This window comes from Onychostruthus taczanowskii, unplaced genomic scaffold (assembly GCF_017590055.1).
Source record: "Onychostruthus taczanowskii isolate IOZ18803 unplaced genomic scaffold, ASM1759005v1 scaffold14, whole genome shotgun sequence".
NCBI lineage: Eukaryota > Metazoa > Chordata > Aves > Passeriformes > Passeridae > Onychostruthus > Onychostruthus taczanowskii.
The window spans coordinates 47,091-62,408 of NW_024498573.1; the positions used below are offsets into that span (position 1 = coordinate 47,091).

At 39.2% G+C, this 15,318-nt stretch overlaps 1 protein-coding gene across 1 annotated transcript in view; it reads right to left on the reverse strand.

Moving 5' to 3' along the window:
- Window positions 1–121: 121 nt before the first annotated feature.
- KDM3B (lysine demethylase 3B) overlaps window positions 122–15,318 on the reverse strand; it is a 47,475-nt gene continuing 32,278 nt past the window's right edge. Inside the window, exons 17-24 of the mRNA XM_041398002.1 lie at window positions 9,994–10,165; window positions 6,937–7,027; window positions 6,724–6,854; window positions 5,313–5,432; window positions 4,688–4,827; window positions 4,172–4,348; window positions 3,489–3,623; window positions 122–1,485 (exon numbers count right to left, since the gene is read on the reverse strand). Coding sequence (XP_041253936.1) covers window positions 1,405–1,485; window positions 3,489–3,623; window positions 4,172–4,348; window positions 4,688–4,827; window positions 5,313–5,432; window positions 6,724–6,854; window positions 6,937–7,027; window positions 9,994–10,165 — 1,047 coding nt within the window. The 3' untranslated portion in view covers window positions 122–1,404. The remainder of the gene's footprint in view (window positions 1,486–3,488; window positions 3,624–4,171; window positions 4,349–4,687; window positions 4,828–5,312; window positions 5,433–6,723; window positions 6,855–6,936; window positions 7,028–9,993; window positions 10,166–15,318) is intronic.

The window sequence follows — 15,318 nt, forward strand, 5'->3', positions numbered from 1 at the left end:
AGCCTTCTGGTCAAACACAGCAGGTCAAAATTAGCAGGCAGCCTACACTACCAGGGGCAGAAGCTGAGACAGCCTCAAGGCAGGAAGATCAGTGTACAGGTATGAAGAAAACTGCCCAGGCTGTTACAGTAAATGACTTTTATTTTTTAAAAAATGAAATAACCGTGAACATATTAACAGGCCTGCAAGTGGCACTACAGTACAGCTGGAGATAAGGTCAATACATTTCCCCATGTACCCGGACAATGAAATCCATTGCATCAATGCTGACATTAGTAAATTCTGAATACAGTTCTATCAAGCAGGAACATTTTACTTAAAATAGTTCTGGACAAAGTTGACACCAAAAGTTAACATTTCCTTCACTTTGGAAAGGATATATGTTTTATAGATGTTTTCAGGTAGCACTGGTATTGGGTGAATATTGCCTGCAGTCACCAGTGCAGGGAGAGATGTACAACATCTCCTTGTGAGAACAGAGTTTATACTCCTTTTTACTTTTCATTCTGAGGAAGCAGGGTGGCATAGAGAGAGGGGAGAAGATAGGTGAGGTAATATGGGCAAGGGAGGTGGGATGTCAATTTCTGTTCAATTCTCCTTTGGCTGTTTTTGTGCTATTTTGGACTGCTTTCTAAAAATCACTTCTTGATTTTATTGAAAGGAAGACTAAATGTAATACACCTTTCCTTGAAAATCCAGGAACAATTGTGGTACTTCAAAAATACTAAAAATATCTACTTTCATGAAATATTAACTGTTTCACTACAAACCTATTTTTTCACTAAATACACAATTCTCTTATTTCTGGAGTCTCCCTGGGGAAAAAAAAAAAAAAGTGGGTTCTCCCTTTAGTTCTGCAACTCTACAGTGTATAGAGAAATGGCTAGAAGAAGGGGAGTGCAGAGAATAGCTTTATCCTTTTCCTTGGCCAGTATCTCACACGGGAGTTTGTTTGAATTTCTGCAGTTGGGCTACTGTTGGTCACATTCTTTCAGCAGTTATCAACCAAGTCTGCAGTAGGACAATCCACGTCCAGCATGTTCTGTCTAACTTTGTGGAGACTAAATAGGCATGAGGGAAAAAACCATCCACACTCTTTATACCATTTTTGATCGTAATATGCAGGAACACCAAGTGGTTTCCATGTTCTTTCAATTTGTAAAAGGCCACAGGAAAGGGATATGGCACCTTTTAGAATCTGGAGTTCTGCATTTAAGAGTGCAACCTTCCGTTAGACCTTCGGTGTTGAGGCAGCGTAGAAAACAGTGGCTGAAGAGTGTAATAATACTGACCACACCAGCTCCCAGTGAGAAGCTTTTGCTCCTGCAGAGGCAGTCGTGTGCAGTCCCTGTATATACCGTGAGCAAAAGGCCTACTTGACAGGGCATTTGGAATTAGCAATTCCTACGATCTAGCTAGTTTAGATTCATGAGCTTTCAGTGTGCCAACAGCATCTTTCACTGCATGGTAGATAATGTTCTTCACCTGCAACAGGAAAAAAAAAATCAACTTCTACAGACTAACAAGGAGAGTCTTACATAGCTATGCAATCAACTTTGACAGCTGAGTTTGTAATAGTTGGCAAGTATACCTAAAATATAAACCCTTTTTCCTTCAGCATACCAACACCACAAATTTTAACTGTCACAGATGACAAGTATCTTAGACATCTGCACTGATTTATGAACTCATTTTCTGGTCACCCAACAACATATATTTACTCGTGTTGTTTTAAGATAATTCCTTCTTTTGTGAGAGCTAGGAGGAAGTGCACTACAAAGTTATATATATATATATATATATTTATTTATTTATTTATTTATTTATATATATATATATATATTTATTTTTATATATATATATATATATGAGTTTATTTTAAAAAGCCCTTGTGATCCAAGTCACTTAGAGACTCATATGAATCAAATCTAAACGATGCAAGAAAATAATATGGTTTAATCCTATGAAAATTAAGATGATGCAACAAATCATCCTGCTGTCTTTGCATGGAGGCTAGAAATGCTTCAAATTTGTGAATCTTGCAGAAAGAAAGCACTAGTGAATGAGAAATCCACTAGTATTCACTGCTATCTTTTTCACAGTTACCTATTTAAGAATCAAAGTTCTGTCTAGTTTCTGATTTTTTCTGATCTAAGTTTATTTGAATTCTGTTTCCAGGTGCTGAACAGAACAGTTTGACCTCCTAAGTGAGTGGCTCAATTGCACTTGCTCAACTAACTGCCAAGCACCATCATCTTGTCACCTCATTTTTGGTACAATTTATGCAGCTGTTATTGTCTCTCTATGAAAATACAGAGGTTTATATAAAAAATACATTAAAAAGGACAAAGTTTTTTTTTAAAAAAGACTGAGACAAATACAACCAGTATTCCTTCTCAAGGGATTACTGAGTTGCACTTTGTGGGTTTTTGTTTTTTGGTTCTGTTTTTTTAATAATAGCATTGTTCATTTGCAACCTCTTAATTTACAGAAACATTTCCACATTTGTATCATCACAGCTGGAGAGGTACAGTGTTAGATGCCAGAATGAGAGTTGATCCTACTTCTGCTTTCCTTCATAATCCCATGAAAATTCACATAGAAATTTATAGCAAACTTTCACTGAACTGGTATGAGAGAATTAACATTGTAGATTCTGACATCCTTGGGTGACATTCTGGAGAGTGACCATATACTGTGTACTTTGATGAGGACAGCCATTCTGCAGATCTCCACCCTCCTTTCTTTCACATACATGTAATTACTGATACACAAAAAATTCTAGCAACAAAATCTGCAAACTGAGCAGTTACTAAAGTTGCTTCAGAAGCGTTAGACAAAATCCAACAAGATCTCCTATGGTCTTCTCTCTGTAGAACTTACTGTCATATAGCCAGTGTCCTTGTGTACCTATAATGTTCTGTGCATAATCATTAGTTGAAGCAATCACGGTTCCTCAAACCAAAACACATTTAATTTTAGGACTATCGGATAAGACCTTTAAGATCATCGAATCCAACCACACACCTAACACTGCCAAGTCCATCACTAAACCATATCCCTGACTTAAATAAGCCATTAGCTTTCAGAGGAGTTTTCCTTTAGGCAATAAAGAAACAAACATAAGTGTACTTGGCCAAATAAACATCTCTTCAAAACAAAGCACTGCTCTTTCCTTTCTAAGATTTTTCTTTCTTCTGGTCTGCTCTGCTGTCATTAGGATTCAGCCATTCAAAAACTTATTAATACCAATGCATGCATTAGTCTAATGGGGGAAAGTTCTCTGGAAATGCAGAAGTCTATTACTAATTTTTGTTTACATAATACTGTAGATAGAAGTACTTAGTTTTCAAGTAACGTACCTATCAAATGAGAACCTCCAGATTTGTGAGAAGTCATGACACTTTACTTAGACATAAATTTCTAGTACTGAATAAAGCTGGCAAAACACAGGATGTATTTAGTGTTTACTGACATAAAATGGTTACCTGCAGTTTATCTTCGTGGTTTGTATGAGTATTAGACAGATGTCTGAACTCCTGGGTCAGACGGAAGCAGTGCTTCACATGTTCAGGAGATACAAAATCTTCTGCCACTTTAATGCAGCTGTACAAATTATGGACCTAAAAACCCGTATCAAATGAATGATATATAAAGACAATGAACCATACAAAAGAAAAATAAAACCCCAAAACCCAAAAGAAACATCAACAACAACAAAAACCAAACCCCCAAAAACCCCCAATACACCCCCACATATTTAGGCTCTGGTACATTTACTCATCAAAACTAGAAACTGACAGAATTGTATCTAATAGTAAAATGAGAACAAAATACATGACATCTAACAGATTTCCTGTTCTCCCATATACCTTAACATTCCTTAAATCAAGCTCTCCTAACCTTTGAATTTGGTTTCCTTGGCTGAAGTTTCACTACACAGAAATGCTTTCCCTCCATTCACCCCAGCTTTTTTTTCCAAGGTAATTTCATCACAGTTAAGTACATATCATTCAGATTATTTACATAACTTCTAGTAATGTAAGAACTGCATATGTAGAAAAAGAAACCTTAAGTGTGCAATATCAATTACCAGTTATTTTAAAGCTGCAGCTGTTGTGCCTCCAATTCAGTTCTATCTGTCAATATGGCCTAGAGTTGGTATAGTTACCTGATGGGGAGCACCGGCAGGAATGAACACAGCATCGCCAAGGAACTGCACTATTGCCCAGCCTTGCACACCATACTCATCGTATAGTCTCTTACGTAAGGTCTGGTCCAAGTACCAACTTTGGTCATGAATGGGGTCGTGATCCGGAGGATTTTCTTGCCCTTGTTCTTCTCCAACCTAAGGCCAAGATATGGGGTGGAAGGAAACCATGACACAGCACCTTGATATTGCTGGCTCACAAAATTGTCTGTACCTAAAAACTTAAACTTAACGAATTATTTCAAGGTGGAACATTATTTTCATGAAGGGTATTCAGGTCCTAAACAGCAACATACATTAGCATGAAGATTCCAGACCAGGCTGAAAACCTGTGAACATAGCAACTATCAGTGCCCTCAAAGACAGAAGTGCAATACCTATGCACTTGATGTTGACAGCAATTTGAATCATTCAGCTGCTATAAGCAAGCTAGTCAAGGAACCCTGTAAGCTCAAGCTTTCTTTGCAACCAGCATACCTTCCGGAGAAGTTCCCGTATCTTTTCAGCATCCTTGGCAGCATAGATGTGCCACAATGCTCCAGGTTTCTCTCTTCCTTCATGGATTCGCTGCTTTGTTACATCATCAGCATCTCCCTCATCAATTGTTTTCAGAACCTCTGAAAGGGAAATCCATGTAAAAGCTGCTCATTTTTTGACATAGAGAAGAGGAAGGAACATTTTGAGCTACTAATTTCAGTCACGCTGCAACTGTTGCATCATATAGTGCCCTTTCTAAGCCCATCAAGCTTCATTTTAACAGAATTCAGGGAATGTGTCAATTGACAGCTAATCACAAAGCTCAGTCTTGAATTTAAACTGAGCTACAATTATTCAAATACAAGGAGAAGAAAGGGGAATAAGTTACTCTTTTCTCCTCTTTTCTTCAGGAATGTACCTAATTTCTAGCAAAACTCTGCTGCTCCCACAGTTGGAAACTAATGAAGCATTACTGCACTTTTAATTATGTGCTGCAAATGTAGCAAACTGCCTTGTATATTTGAATTATATATCATAGAAATTACAAGCTTAAACAATAAAAGATACTCTTCTTACACACACTATTATTTTTAGTGTACAGAAAACAGCTTTCCTTAAGCATTACCATCATCATGGCTCCCTTCCCCAATGGGAATCCCAACATACACCATGACGTTAACAGCATCAGACACATCCAAGTGCAGGTTTGTGGTACCAACTCGTCTGTCTTCTGCAGTAATTAGGCCTATAACAGAGTGCAAAATAAAATCAAATTCTGTGACTAATCTCTTATAGAAATAACCTAACTGAAAAATCTGTCTGGAAAGCTAACTTTGTACAGCGATGAGAGCAGAAACCAAAGTCAAACAGCAACTGAAACAGGTATATTCATGTAATGTGTAGCATAAGAAAGTTTACTGATAACCAGTATTTTAATTTGACAGGAAACAGAAGCAGCAAACCTAGTTTACCCAAGTCATGAGAAAACAAGCATTTTAACACCAAAGGCAGAACTTGTACTTTACAATTTTGTCTCTCTGAGAGTCTTTTATACAGCCTGTACTAGAGAACTTAGCTATTGAAAGCACAAAACAAGTCTCCCTTTGCTTGGATGCATGAGAGAACTGCTTTAAGTGGCATTAGCATCCTACTGTGTGCAGCAAGTCAATGGTCTGTTAGAAGTCTCCAGCTGTTTTTTATTTTCTCATACTAGCTATAATATCCATGACCAGCTGAATTCACAGCAGTAAGTGATCAACTCATCATTAACAATTCAGATTACAATTCAGTAAGGAGAAACACCTGCAGACACAAGTGCTTGTACCTTTGCATGTTGAAGGAACTTACATCTCGCAAGTGACTGTAAGTAATGGAGAAAGATTTCAAATGTTTGCTTCTTAATTCTTTGACCTTCTTATTAACATGTTCCCTTTTTTCCCCTCTGGCCTTTCAACAGCACCCTCTCTTTCTACCTCTGCTTAACCATCTCTAGAAAGTAACATGGCAGGGAACCAGAATATTAAAAAAATCTTTGTATCAGCAAACAGTAACAGAAGTGTGTGCCCACAAGAGTTTTTAGGATCACCATTGTATTTATCTATTTTCTGTTTAAAATACAAGCTTCTGAAGTTGGGAATTCAACTCACTGAACAGTACCTATCATAACAGACCAGAAACAGGTCAAAGTGCCCAGAAAGTAAGTAATTTTCCTCTTAAATACTTCAGTTGTTCTCAAAAACATACTAACGTTTCCTTGAACCCTGTATTATTATGCCTGTTATATGCATTAATAATTGTTTGCCAACTTAACTTACTGTATGCACATCTCTTGGATGTACAAGGCAGAAAGGGCACATCTGACAGAGAGAGGGCTAATGTAAGAATAGATTCACAGGACTAAATGGAAAAAAAAAAAGTAACGGCAGGCTCTAGGATAAGCACTGAGTTTTGCCACAGCCTTGTGTAATGCCACAGCCTTGTCTTTGCCCTAAGTGTAATAAAGAGTCTCAAAAACCAGTAGACCTATACTCACATACCATATGCATTGTACATTTTGGGACCCAAGTCAGGACGGACAAAGTAGCTTGGCAGCCTAGAAGCCAAATTCAGTCTGCCATCTCTCTTGGTATATTCAGGAAGAGGAAGATTTTCCATCAAGTCCTCAAACCTAGAGAACAAAGATAAAGGCAGGTTATCCTCCTGCAGTGCCTACAGCAGTCCTGTCAGCACTGATACTAAAGGTTACTTACCTTGTAGGCATCATATCTCTGAAGTCCTCCCCTGGAGGCCAATCCTTTAACTTTAATACCATTGGCTGACCATCATCTGACCTGAGTCGTTCTGCAAGAAACAAATTCAGATTTCTTCACGTAGCAGATTTTACCACAGCCCACTACACCTTAAAGCTGTAAGGGGTTTTGTACATCTTACAATGCACAGCAAAATGGATCCTGGTTTTGTTTTGGGCTTCCAAGCAATATCATAGTATGACCAACAACAGTTTAACAACTATATAAGTATACATACACAGATATACAGCTGCTAAGTTTTAGAATAGTTTTTATTCAGCTTCAAGAGCCTTTCCAAAACATTCTTCCTTACTCCTTTTACCAAAGTCTAAGGGAGTTTTATCATTAATTTCAAGAGAAACGGTACTTCTATAAAATTAAAGTTACTGGTTCGTGTTCTGAAATCAATCCTAACTTCAGTATTGTACACTACATTCAAAAAAGCTAAAGGGCAGGTGGTCACAAAGGAAGATGGCCTTTACATTTTCTTATTTCTTCTTTGCTGGAGGAACTCAAATGATCAGAGTGCCAAAACCAAACATTTGTTCTTCACTTTAAGAGTTTTACACGAGTCCTCACTGGAAACAGAAAGCGAGCAGCAGAGAAAGATGGCATTACATATGCAACAGTGGATGTATGCTATGACTGCACTGACCATATAAACTGCTCTTCTACCTCAGATCTTAGGGCTAAGAGAGTCTATCGGAAAGTAGTACACAAGTAGCTGAGAACTCACTGTAACATTTAGAGAAAACCATAGTTCATTCTTCTACCAGATTTTTCACAACTCTACATGAAGCCACCAATTAAAAAACTAGGTGTACAGCAGTCTTAAGACTTTAGCATCCCCATTTCCCCAGAGAGTAACACCCTTCACTGCTTCCTACCTTACTGAGAACTGTCAGCCAAACTAATCTAGCAGAGCTCCTGACAGCATGGGAAGAGAAAGCATATCTAAGAAATTAGGACTTGGAGACCTGTGAATCACATCTGTGTTACATATCAACAGGCTACAGAAGACAGCCTGAGTTTCCAATATAAAAAAATATTTTATTGAAATTAAAAGGAACTAAGAACAATAGATATGTAAACTGAAGTGACTGATTTAAAGATAAACTTTGATATGCTACAGATTTTAGAGAGGCAAGTGAACTGAAAAGCTCAAGGACTTGAATGTAAAGATGTTTCACAACTTCCCATATTCAAGATTTTGAATTCATCAAGGATCTTTGTTCTAAACAAGAAGCAGCTTGTAGGGAGGCTATTCAGAAAGGACAGAGTGAAGAACTGCCTGAATGATAAGATACAGATCCGACAAATTACATGAAACTGGACAAACCCCAGAAAATATCTCATCAGCAAAGAAAAGCAGGTGTAAGAACAATCGAAACAAAAAGTCAGACTTTTCAAAAGCCCACTTGGAGCCCAAAAAATATTTTAAAAAACAGCAAAAGACTGAAATTAATTAAAGTATCATATAGAATAATCTCAATAATACCTCCAAAGTCAGTGGCTGTTCTACATCTCTTTGATAACTTAATGTGAGGGTGGGAGCCAGCCACGTATTTCAAAAATTGAGAATTCACATAATGCAGAGAAGTCAAGAGACATTAGGTAATTTACCAATAGTTTTCGTAAGAATTAGAATGTGAAATATCTAGACTAGCAGCAAATATTCCTCTATATAGGGATTGAACATGGCTGAAGAAACTCTAAATAAAATGTATTTAAAAGAAACTATCACGAATGATAAGGTTTTCCAGCCTAGGTCACTAATATTTCTCATGTATAGTGTGGTAAAGGCTTTGTCTAAAAGAAAAGCCAAAGCTGAAAGAAGCATATCTGTCTGGAGACAAACTACAAGTAACATTTCTCAAAGATAACATGACCCATACAAATTCACTATTTTCATTAATGACCCCAGCACAAAAGTGAAGAGTTTGTGAACTTTCCCAGTTACTGTCAATACACAAAGACCACAGCATTATATCCTACAAGGTCATTTATTTCTGGTTAATAACAAAATCAGTATGAAATTTAACAGTACAAAATACAGTACTCTGTACTAACCATATAAAAAAACAAGTCAAAAGCAGGGAGTTTATTGATTGGAAAATTACTAGGAAGGGAATATTCTTGGTCTGCAAATCTATAATTTCGTTGACTGTTGAATGAACATTCCATTAAGTCATCCAACAGTTCACCATTTCAGCAATAAATACAGAAAAAAATTTACACACAACTCTGACAACAGCAATGTTGCAATGAACTTTTACAGCTTTAACACCTGTAACTATAAGACCACTCAGATCTAGGTCTATACAATCTCAAATGGAGCACTCAGCTTTTCAGAAGCTCTTTAACCTGACCCATTATGTCCTCAGAAATTTTAGCTGGTTAGTTTCCCCATCCACACTTGACAGAAGGCTTTCTCAAAGAAGAACTTGAGCACTAAATAATGTGTTATCATGTGAGGCACACATATAGCATTGCTATTCATAATAGATATAAATTTGCATACGCATGTCAAATTTACTTGACTGATGTATTCCACCAAATCCAAATTTTTGTATCAAAAGTCTCCGTCTGTTTTAGCTCAGCAGGTTCCCTTTAGTTTTACAATAAAAATTGAGGTTGAAAGGAGAGCGAAGGTAGACACATTACATACTTTCTTAAAAAGGGTAACAGGATTAATTTCACTAGGAAAAGTTTTAAAAAAATAAACAAAAACCACAAGCAGTTTCCCATGAAATGGAGCATTTTTTGACACATGAAAGTTACACATACCAACACACTGCAGTACAGACAGTTCTCTTGGACAGTCCTGCCCTAATCTTCACCAATAAAGCATTTTCCAGGGTGTGCTACATGTAAGGAGCAATGGCTTCTTTGGATATGACTGATAGGTATTTGGACTTTTTCTTAATTTATTTTTTAGGAAAATAGGTGTAAAATGAAGAATTGAAGATAGCAAGACAGACTGCTCAGTTAAACTAGTCAGCCATAAATATTACTTACTAGATATTATCTCAAAGCCATCCCAGAAGTCACGCACTTTCACGTCTGAAATTATGGCACAGTTCCTGCAGTTCACCAAATCTACATCTTGATCTCCAAATTCCAGGCTGAAAGCTTCTGGTTTCCAAAGCTCTGACTTCAACTTCTTATGGACACCAGATACCAGCACGGGCTGAGAATACAAAGATGAATGCTTACTCCACCATAACCAATTATCTCACATATGCAGCCAAACTTTCTTAAGAGAGCCGAGACTCCTGGCTACCACCATACAAAAGACACCACAAATCTATTTTCATCATGTCTGGCTTTTGTGCATCAAGCAAATAACCAGTCAAAGCAAACTTTAGTTCCATGCCATGTGCAATTGCCTTAGAAGTGGCATTGGACTAGACTTGCCAAGGCAAGTGCATTAGGTCTCCATGGCAAGGTGTTGGCAGGAGGTGTAAGCTCTGTAAGAGGAGGCTGGGAGCTGCCCCATGGTGGACACAGATGGTTCCACCAGGCTCAACAGACCCATCAGTGGCCCAAGCTGAGCCCATAATTGATGCTGGTAGCATTCTCTGTAATAATGAGAAAGGGTAAAAAGCTCTCCACAGCTGACACACGCATGCACGTGTGTGTGTGAGATAGAGAGAGGGAGGCAGGGGGAACACAACACACGGACGGCAAGCAGGAGGAAGGGAGAGAGAGAAACAGCTCTGCATAAACCAAGGTCAGTGATGGAGGAGGTGCTTGCAGCCCATTGAAGAGCATGGTGAGGCAGGCTGTCCCCTGCAACCTGTGGAGGACTACAGTGAAGCAGAGATCCACATGCAGTCCACAGAGGATCCACTGCAGCAGAGGGATATTTGCTGGAGGAAGCCCATGGAGAGCCCATGCTGGAGCAGGCTCTGGCAGAAGCTGTAGGGAGAATCCCACTCATAAGCAAACTTTCTGGCAAAAACTGCCCACTGGGGACCCACACTGCAGCAGCCCATGGAGACAACTCATGTTGGAGCCATTCATGAAGGACAGTATCCTGTGAGAGGAACTCCACACAGAGGAAGCAGCAGGAAAGCATGAGAAGGAAAGGGCAGTAGACACTGTTGTGAACTGACCCCCATCACTCCCGTGTCACTCCAGGAGTTGTGGCAGGAAGGAGGTAGAATAGCCAGAGATGAGAGAGTAAAGTTGAGCCTTTAGAAAAAAGCTGAAGTGGGTGGGGAGAGGTAAGGTGTTTACTGATTTGTCTTTCTTCTCTCCCAGCCTACTCTATTTTTAATTGGCAATAAATTCAACTCCTTTATCACAAATTAAACCTGTTTTACCGATGACAGCAATCCCTAAGGGATCTCCCTGACTTTATCTTGACCCAGAAACTTCTTCACTCGATTTTCTTCCCGTTCTGTTGAGAAGGGGGAGTGAGAAAGCAGCTGGGTAGAGGGGTCTGGCAGCCAGACAGGGTCAATCCACCTGTGGCAATAGAGTAGGTGTAGAATCCCACCACCTGTCCTTTTTCTTAAGCACACATGCAACTACCACTAAAAAAAGCATTTGTACTAAAGTCTTATATGAATTGTTTAACTTTTCACTTGTTATTTATGTATAATCACAGATCAACATTAACTCTGTAGGACAAAACCAAATAGTGGTAAAAAGGCTGTTCACTTGCAAAAGGGGTTTTAAGATGCTTAGGCTTATGATGTACATATATTCCAAACAGAATGGAAAAGCCTCTCTCCAGAAAAGAGGCTTTAAAATGCTTTAATTAATTAATTTAATTAATCTCAGAGTATTTGCTAAACTGACAACAATTGGGAAAGGTACACCAGACAATCCTCCCAACACTGCCAAAACCTTTTCAGTTCCTCTCACCCTGCCATCTCAAAGGAGAGTTACCAAACTTGAGAGAAAACGAAGAAGGTATGAAGCTAACTTGCACATGGACTATTCCCACCTGAAAAGCTTTAGCTTTTGTAACTGCTACCTATGTTCAAATGGCAGTTCCCATGGCTACGCAAGTTTGAATTAATTCCACGCTGTGCCCTATACATTAAAAATGATCTGATGGTGGGTCTTGGTTTATTCAAATGAAGAGCTCAGCATAACCCTGAGAAGCACACATCCCTAGATGTAAAATCAGTGTGCTAGGCAAAGATACCTACAGAGCTATTTACAAGCAATTTCAAAGTTATGCTGCTTAAACACACTCCAGTAACTAACTGCTGCTTCTTTTGTATTGTCCAATACAAACTGGACAAAAGGCCTAGTTTTGATTTTAGTCCTGAAGTGAGGACAACTATTGACCCAGAAATGAATGTAAAAATCCCAAGTCTTGGGATAAGAGAAATGGCCTTGATTTTCAAATACAATACAATACAACACAGCCATTAGGTTCTAGAAGGCAGCAATGAAACCTCAACTCCAGAAGAGTGAGATTTAAGAAAACCAAAAGGGGTTGTTTACTTTACTCCTGTGAATTTCAGGGGAATGAAAAAAAGCAAAAAATCCCACAGAAATAATGGGATTGGAAATTACTACCCTCACACCAAAAGAGTATTTTCTTGTGTTGGTTGAGGCTGAACTTTCTGCACCCACTCCCACTTCTCCTTTCAGTGGGCACTGACAAGAAGAGCCTGGCTCCCTCTTCTTAAGATTTCCTCCCCACACTCTCCTGAGCCTTCTTTTCTCTAGGCTGAACAATCCCAGCTTGCTCAGCCTCTCTTCAGCTAAGTGATGCTCTAGTCCCTTCATCATCTTTTTGACCCTTCGCTGGGCTTCCTCTAGTAAGTCCACAACTTCTTTGAACTGGGGAGCCCAGAACTGAACACAGTAAGGGGAACCATCACTTCCTTTTACTTGATGACAACTCTTTGTCGTGAGAACACATTCTTAGCTCATGGTCACTCCCTTGCCCACTCTGACCCCAAGATCCTTCTAAGCAAAACTACCTTCCAAATGGTTGCTTCTCAGCAACTGCTGTAGGATGTTATTCTTCCTTGATGTACAGGACATTACATTTTCCCTTGCTGAACATCCCCAGATTCTTCTCAGTCCAATTCTCCAGTCTGTTCAGACCCTCTGCATAGCAGCGGAACCCATCTGCTGTATCAATCATTTCTCCTAGTTTTGTACTGTCTGTAAACTTGCTAAGGGTGTATGAACCCTCTCCCATCTAGGTCACTAATGACACAACGAGTACTACTCACTGCAGAAGTGACCCCCTATGATATACCACTAGTGACAGTGCTCTCACACATAACATTTCAGTCAGTTTTAAGTCCATCACACTGCTCACTTATGAAGTCACTTCACTCTGATGACATTATGACAGTGTAAAAAGCCTTTATTAAAGTTAAGACAAAAAACATCCACTACTTTCCCTTCATGTACCAAGCGAGTCATATCATCACAGAAGGCTATAAGGCAGGTTAAGCATGATTCAACCGTCCATTCAACCAGTATTCCTGAGCTCCTCTTCTCTCATGACCACATCCCCATGGGATTCTTCCAAGCAAGTATCTGAAAAGGCAAAAGCCTGCTCTCCCAAAGCCAGATTTGTGATCATGATTTCTTGTTTTGCTCCCTCCTCTCAGAATCATGACCTGAATGCTACCATCTAATAGTCACTGCAGCCAAAGGTGCCCTGTATCTCCACATCAACCACCAGTTCTTCCTTGTGTGAAAGCACAAGATCCAGAACAAGCGCCCTTCCCTAGCTGTTCCCTTGATCAGTTGTCTCAGAACATTGACATCAATGCACTTCAGAAAACTTCAGCTCTGCCTGTGACATGTTGTGTCGTTCTTCCAGCAGGTATCAGGGTGGTCCCATGAGGCCCAGGAAATGTGAACACAGGGCTTCCTCCAGTTTTCTGAGGCCTTATAACATTTTTATGGTCAGTTGGTCTGTAGCAGATACTTGCCATAATGTTGTCCATATTACGCTTCTCAATAATCCTGGCCCCTAAATTCTTGGATGGCTCATCATCAGTTCCTACACAATTTCAAGCATTCTAGGTTCTTCCTCACAAAAAACCAATGTTCCCTGCTTACTTTCCTGGCCTGTAATTCCTGTGTTGTCCTTCCCATACTACAGCTGCATGAGCTATCCCACCACTTTGTCACACCAATGAGACCACAGCTGCAACTGCACACTAATTCCTCCTCTTTGTTCAATGTGCTGCATGCATTAGTGTACAGGTACTTCAGAAAGACATCTAGTCATGTTGATTTCCCAGAAACTGTTAAAGCTTTCTTCACAACACTGTGATGTATACAGATCCTTACTCACATGCATATACTTGAGGTGGACATCTTTCATCCTTGGTTTCTTGAGTACAGGATTACTCCTGTTCACATCACCTCACACTGCTTGCTTGCCAAATCAATCAATTCCTTCCTTGATCACTGGTCATACTCTCCCTCCCTTGTTCCTGATTATAGCTTTCCTCATAAGGTTGGCCAGCCTGTTGGCAAAGATGCTTTTTTTTTTGCTTAGATGGATCCTATTTCTTCCACACAATCCTCAATCCTCAAAGAGGTTCCCATGATCACAAAACCCTCTTGGTTAAAATTGGCTGTGCAAACTATGGTTGACATGTAGGATCTGTCCACTCACCTACGCTTCACTGGCAGGAGTAAAAAAACCATGAGGGCTCCATGGCCTTGATTAACACTTATACAGTCACTTTTGATACTGTCCCGGTCTCCCCAGTAGTACTCTGAATGCCAACATGGAAAAGCAGCAGAGGGCACATGTTTGAGGGACAGATAAGCTTTGGTAGTCTTCCCATTATGTCCCAAATGTGACACCCTGACAAGCAGTAAACCTCCCTAGGATAACAAAGCAAATACAGCAATCTCAAATCTGAATATACTCCCTCATCCCAGCAAAAACGGTAACATTAAGGCAATAAAAAAGTTTAAGCATATTCTACAGCAAACACTAGGGATCACCTATGAGTAAAATAACCTTTCACAGTACCTTTCACAGGATGTGTAGAAAGCATTGCATGGTAGACTTTAAGCTGACAGCTGTCTTCAGTACAGAAAAATAATGACATTTTGATCCCTACTGTATTCACTTGTAAACAGCCATTAAAAGAAACTCCAAAAAAACCAAACTACTTAACTTAGTAGAACCCTTCTGGCTATTAAGCAGCAAATTTGCCATGGAAGAAAGAAAAGTATTCTCTCTGGTGAATAACACAAATGGGGCTCCAAGATAAAATGACAGTGGACTTGCCTGGTAGACAAAGAAAAGCAATTAAAAAAAAAAAAAAAAAAAAGCTCCAGTACCATACCATATCATATTTTTAGTGTCTCAAAAAAGAGAAATCCTAA